At 47.6% G+C, this 7,059-nt stretch overlaps 1 protein-coding gene across 1 annotated transcript; it reads left to right on the top strand.

Moving 5' to 3' along the window:
- The first annotated feature begins 499 nt into the window (after positions 1–499).
- Positions 500–6,599, top strand: LOC149868185 (uncharacterized). Its single transcript, XM_090037197.1, has one exon. The coding sequence runs from the start codon at positions 1,255–1,257 to the stop codon at positions 4,861–4,863; it is 3,609 nt and encodes a 1,202-aa protein (XP_089893323.1). The 5' UTR covers positions 500–1,254; the 3' UTR covers positions 4,864–6,599.
- Positions 6,600–7,059: the final 460 nt, after the last annotated feature.

The raw sequence follows: 7,059 nt of genomic DNA, 5'->3' as shown, positions 1-7,059 counted from the left end.
GACTAAACCAGTAACCAAGATGAATTATACAAACGAAACCATAAGTGCTGATGAAACTGAGAACGACTTCATAAGAGTAACACGAAATAAACCAAGCCAACAACACAATGATTACACCGAAGAACTGGTATCTGCTTTTCCCATTGCAGTCCAAAAATGGGTAACTGATCCTCAGGGTCAAACAAGACAGACCATCACGACACGAACTAGAACACGTTCTGAGATGAATGAATTGAGAAAGGAAACCGGCATACGAAATGATGAAACACCGATTGCCTGGTTGGGGCGTTTAGTAGCAGAAGCAGGGAGTGAGACCATCAATCAAGATGAAGCCTTGCAGCTCGTGCGCAATTCAGCTTGGAGCCGAGCTAAAGTAGTGGACCCGGTGCCAGTGCTGGCCAATTATTATTGGCCAATACCCATTCCAGCTCTGGTTACCGAGGCACTTCAGAGGAAGATCCACATCTGGCACGAGGGACATGCAGGTCGTGCGAGTGCTACCTCACTGGTGTATACAGTGATCGGAGCCTCATACGCCATGTGGAACCCAGCCCACCAAGCTCTAAATTTGACACCTGCTCAGGTGCAGGGGGCATGGCCACACAGATATGTACTATCATCTGGGGATGTACCTTGTTTACAAGAAGCGGTCGATGCCGCCACTGAAATCTACGGTGGGAACCAAAGTATTACCGCGAGGTTATTACTAAGTACATCCGTGAATGGGCCCGTTATCCATACTCTGGGACAGCTCGACCAGTTAAGAGGAGCCATGGAGAAGCAACGACATCAAAAGAGTGTAAGCTTCGACAGGGATGAGAAATGGGAATCAAGATATGTACACATGATTGAGCACAATCAAAAAACTACTGATAAGAACCAACGGAAACCACCTCGAGTGTCACCACAGGAAACAAGAAAATATTACTCTCGATCTTCTCCGCCGCCAGCCCGTACAAGTTACTCACCGCCCCAGAGGACCCCTCTAGAAAGAGCAATGTTTGGGTTCCTTCTGGAAAAATCTGGCCTAAATAAAGAACAACTAAGGGCTCTAAGAGATGAAGGACAGCGAGCTCTTGCCAGAGCTCTAGGGTTTGTTGAGAAGACCAAGCCAAAAAACGAGTGATCGCCATCGGCGTAAGTCCGGCGATCGATGGCTTGACTGACCCAGCAAGGCGACAAACGGACTCAGCAATCGGAGTAACACAAAACGAACGTAAGCGAGACGAATCTAAACCGCACTCAAATGAGGAAATGATTAACGAATTGAAACGAAGCGAACTTAAACGTGATGAAGCAAAACTAAGCGGACAAACCGAACTGAAACGGCGTAACCCAGAACGAAACGAACCAAAGCGTAACGAATCTACACGAAGCGAAACTCAACGAAGCGAATCCAAACGACGAAATGAAAAAACCGAAGTAAAGCGAAGAAAACAAACCGAACTTGAAGAAACCGTGATAACTGAACCGAAACGTACCAAAACGAAACTAAACCTGAAGCGTAATGAAACCACACAAAACGAATCGAAACAAAACCAAGAAAAACCAAGCGTAACGGAAACTATTTTGTCTGAAGGAGTACAGGATAGGGTTGGAGAAAAAGACATGGAAGCCCGAACCGGAAAACAAAAGATATTAGTAGCGACGAACCACATGAAACTCTTTGATAGCAATCCTCGACCGTACGCCTCAATAGAGATACAGAACCCCGATGATCCACACGACATCACTACGGCAAGATTCCTACTAGATACAGGGGCCCAGGTTAATGTCATCAAACCGTCGATCCCACATCATCGTACCAACAAGGTAATGATGGTTCAAGGCCTCAATGCTGCTACTGCAACAGCTCGTGTGAAATTTACCGTCAAGGGCCATCCCAAACGACTGGATGCGGTCCTCGGGAACGTGAACATTTTAGGAATCCCCGGCATTCGCACTTTGGAACTGAAACATAAAGTGTCAGAAGTCCTACCTATCATGACTGTACCTAGACCAGAGTGGCATACACCCTCTCTAAAAATCCACTCCCTATGGCGGTATACTCCGATACTAGCGAAAGTGCATCTTCAGGATCCTCTGGACACCTTGCTAGACGACTTGGTCCGTGAAGGCTCCATCAGGCGAATACAGGCGAGCACTTACCTTTCCCCAGGTTGGGGGATACCAAAGCCTGGAAGACCAGACGCCGTACGCCTCGTTGTGGATTACCGTGAGGTTAATAGACGTTGTGTAGCACTGACCCAACCTTCATCGAGTACGCTGCCACAGAACCTATATGAGATGGCCAATTATCAAGCCCATGACTGGGTGGGCACGACTATAGATCTGAAGAACATGTTCTATTCCATACCTATCGACAACTCTGAGGGTATCCTCAACATGTGCATCAGAGGGAAAATGTTTCACTGGAACGTATGTCCGCAGGGCTATCGAAATGCTCCAGCGTTAGCCACCAGTGCTATGAATGACACCCTTGACAGATTCACCAAAAGCAACGAAATCGCCAAGTCCATCCGAATCTGGGCTTACCTCGATGACATCGCCATCATGGGGAGGAACGCAACCGAAGTAATCCAAGTCACGACCGATCTCATCCAACATTTAACTACTGAAGGATGGATCGTAAATAAAGAAAAATCTCAACTGCACCCGACGAGTGAGATCACGTTCTTAGGGACTACCTTTACTCGTGACCTCCGTAAAGGCGTGGCCCATGATGATCTCTCCTTTGATTTATGGAAAAACAAAGAATTATCAAAGAAGGTAGACTTTCAATCCCTGCTGGGAAGATTGAATTGGGTCCGACATTTCATCACTCCTGATCATCTCCCAGTTATAGCTCGGATTCAGAGGCAAATTCGAGAGAAGTCCAGGCGCCAAACCCCCTGGACCCCAAAGGATGATAAAGCATTACACAACCTCGTAATATCTATTCGGGGAACGAATCTTCACGCGATTGATTTTGATTCGCCATTAACGGTCACGGTGGGATTTACAACAGAGCACATTTTCACCACGGTAAAGAATACAGATGGAAACTTAGTATTTCTCGCTCATCGTACCATCCGCACGAACCAACATCGATATGGTGCCATAGGCAAAACCCTCCTAGCCGCTCAGCTGGCAGAACCACTCGCTGTCGGCCAAGGGCGATTGCAGGCAGTAGGAGCAACTTTGATACCTCGCCTAGCTCACGACCGACCCGATCCATGTTTCCATGGAGAACCAGCCACATGGAGTGCTTTAGTCTTAAATCACTTATACCATTGGAATGCATGGAAGTACGAGGATCTACCGCCGCCCCCGATCATTGACACAACACTACACCTCACATTGTACGGAACAACCCAGCCGGCTTGGATGGCGTCGGATGGTTCCACCCGTGAAGGCGGGAAGTATGGTTTTTATTGTCATCCATGCTGCATACACGATATCAAACCCGGCTGTGAGTCAGCCCAACGTAATGAACTCCTGGGATTCCGTGCAGTTACACAGCACTGCTTAGAAAACCACGACGCGACTCTCCCTGTCCCAATCATCGCTATTGATTCTCATTACATCTACGAGATAATAACTGGTACGATTAATCCGACTGAACACCTTGACATTTGGGAAGACACATACCGACTGTTGTCGCAGTTCACGATCCTACCACTAGTCCGCCACACATGTTCCCATAGGAATGACACCGACCCGGTACACGCTACAATTGATGAGTTGCTACGACCAGTACCTAATGATGAAGTACTCCCCCTAGACGATACGAGCGAACCCTCGCCACGACCAGTACCTAATGATGAAGTACTCCCCCTAGACGATACGAGCGAACCCTCGCCACGACTAGTACCTACTGATGAAGTATTCCCCTTAGACGATACGAGCGAACCCAGGCCACGACTAGTAACTAATGATGAAGTATTCACCCTAGACGAGACGAGCGAACCCATTTGTATTGACCCCTACCTCACTTGGTTGCACGAGCGATGGAGTCATCCAGGCCCCAAGGCATGCTACTCCCGATGGCGTGAGACCATAGTAGAAAAGCCACAGTATGGCTTACATCGTGACTGGAGGCGCGTAGTCCAAGCCTGCGCAGCCTGTGCAAAGGAGAAAGTACATCCAACGAGGAGCACGCAAGGAGCCCTCGCAAAAGAAAATTTCAACCCAGGTCAAACCTGGCAAGTCGACCTTTTTGGGCCATTACCTGGAGCCTCAGTCCCAAATAAGGGGCTACTCGTTATTGATCTCAGCTCTCGGCTAATGACGGTCGTACCCCTTCGGAAGTCCCACGCCGCAGCAGTTACTACAGCCTTAACCGCCGTCTTCGCGATGTGGCAAGTTCCCACCACAATACAATCGGATGGTGGGCCACCTTTTACATCGAACACTGTCGAAAAATTCGCTAGGTCATATAACATCACATGGCATCATCATCTTCCTTACCATCCCCAGTCCAATGGGGTTGTGGAACGGGCCATAGGACTTTATAAAGAAGTGCTCCGAGTAACGGGAAATGGGAGTTATCGAAATTGGACAGTCCGTAATCATGAGATCCTAATTAATCTGAATGCGACCAAACCCTTGTGGGAACAATCTACGGAAAAACCAGTCGAACCATGGGAGAAGAAATTTGCAGACAACGAGTTAGTGTGGGTCTCCCTTCCAGACCATAACCATCGCCATCCTAAAGTTTTGCAAGGCGTAATACAATCTGCAGAGAGCTATCCGAACACCTACTTGGTCACCCTTACAGATAGCGGACGGACCATACTCACCCACCACAACTGGCTATCGAGACGCTCTAATACAGAAACGATTCTACCACAAGACGTTAACGATACCAATGATACTACTTAAAGTCACAGCTCCTGTCTTCCCAGCAAGGGGGCAACTGTTTGTCCCTTATTAAGTGCTGGAAGGTACAGGAGAAAGAGGTCTATAGGAAAAAAGGACACGTTCTGTTGTTTTGTTTATGTTTGTCGTTTCAGGTTATCGGATCATTCCTCAGAGGATTTGAGAGGAGCCTGGAAATTTGAGTGACAACTTAAATCAGACAAGGCTACAAAGATGCCAAGAAGACAAAAGGACTTTGGAGTACTCTGGGTTTTGATGTGTTGTAAATATGTTACTTTTGTATCTACGGTATCGATCTCAGAATCTGACCAGTCTCAAAATTTTGTTCTGCACCTGCTCTCATTGTGGGCTAATAACACTAGGGATGAAGAGACAGGACAGCAGGGGGTAGGAAGTGTGAGTGTACCCATGCAAATCTGTATTTCTATGCATCTTGCCAATTTTATATTTGCCGTACTTGTCTTTGTGTTCCTGTTTATTTTATCGGTCATTATTGTCATCCTTAAATCCTCGAGTCGTGGCCGCAGTAACCATTGTGTGTAGTCTCAATCCTCCAGTTGTATATCTTTTCAGGTTTGGGTGGAATGCCTCCTCGTGGCTACTGACCTTGCTGACACCCTTGTTATCGTTTTTATTCGTGTTCTTAGTTATCGTTCTTATTGTTAGTTGTATTTCTAAGATTCTGACACGGAAGGTTTCAGCTTTGTCTGTACACGTGTATTCCATCGTTCCCTCTCCCGATAAGTTTCGGAACGACGACAACACCGAGGGGGAGGAGGTATAATTCGGCCTTCTAGCTTCTGTGCTGACAGCAAGGGGGCATGTCATGGAAATTTTTTGAGTATGTGCTGCCAGCACAGAAGAGGTTAAACTGACATGCGCGGTTTGAAGCTGTGAGTGGAAATTTCCAAGGCTCACCCAGTCCTTGCCCCCTGGGTGACCTGCGGAGCTGTCAATCATTGTTGACCTACTTTCCCCACAGACGCATGCTCAGATTGTGTCAGCTCCTGACTGAGAGCATGCTCAGTCAGAACCTGACATGAGGTAATCGGACTAGAAATTTCTCTGCGGAGAGCACGCTGATTGGCTACTAAATTGATATAAAAGTTCTGTGAGCCCCTCCCTCGGTGTGGTGTGTGTGGTGGTGTGTGGGGGGAGATCGCGTGGACCAGAGACAGAGGCTGCTGCTGCAGGGACTGTTCTCTGAGTCAGGCTTCAGGGCCTATTGATCTCCTCCTTCGGTGGCTTCATATTGCTTATTGTATTACGGTTTTGACTACGTTCATCTGGCTTCCTGACTTACCTTTCGAACTGATTAACGGCTTACGATTTCGGATCACCCTATGGACTTTGTTTAACTCGGTTCCGGATCACCGACCTCGGCTTTCCTTCACCACCTACGACTCTGCTCATCCCTCCAACTGACGTCTCCGCTGCATCACCTTCTGGCTCCTGACCTCGGCTTTCTCATTCGACCACCCGATTCGTCCATTGCTGTGGACTGGCGTCACGCGGTTCACCATCACCGTGTTACAGTTCGTTTTATTGTTTGTTTTGTTGTTTGTAATCCCCATTTATGAGCTGTTGACCAGCCCTGGGACTAGGTCTTCGGACTGAACCTCGTGGGCCAACAGACCCCTTTGTTGTTAATTGTTTGTTTGTGTTTCAAAACTGTAACTGAAGACCTTTCTGCCTACGCCTGAAGCGTAAGTCAAATAAATTCACCTGTTTTTCCTCAACCCGCTCCGAGTCCCTAACTCCAGACTCTACGCCGCTAATCCCACCTGTCCGTATCTAATTGCCACCCCGGCCCACCGTGACCTTGGGGCCCGATCCTTCGGTTTTCCCCGACAGTGCACAAGTGCTGTGGGAGGTGTAGGGACTCTCTTCCCCATATAGAGCAGAGCCAGACCACCAATGGGGACTTAACCATACACCTTTTAATACTGGGAACATAACAGGCATAAATCAGAGGGTATAGTGGACACTACAATGCCCCAAGGCGGCAGGTTTCAACAAAGTTTAGACACTTACAATCATTGACAAAAAACAGGGTTAACAAACTATAAAACACAAACAGCAGAACAAATAATACGGGTTGGTGAAATATAAAAAGGCACAGAATGCAAAATGTCAAATGACGAGGAAATATAGGGCCTTGGTACCTGGAGGAGGAGAAAGGGGGAAAATACAATGGCC

Source organism: Crocodylus siamensis, chromosome 3 (assembly GCF_052110815.1).
Source record: "Crocodylus siamensis isolate JL-2025a chromosome 3, ASM5211081v1, whole genome shotgun sequence".
In the NCBI taxonomy this organism is placed as follows: domain Eukaryota; kingdom Metazoa; phylum Chordata; order Crocodylia; family Crocodylidae; genus Crocodylus; species Crocodylus siamensis.
Note: the sequence above shows the minus strand (reverse complement) of the source record. Positions and strands in the feature narration are given on the sequence as shown.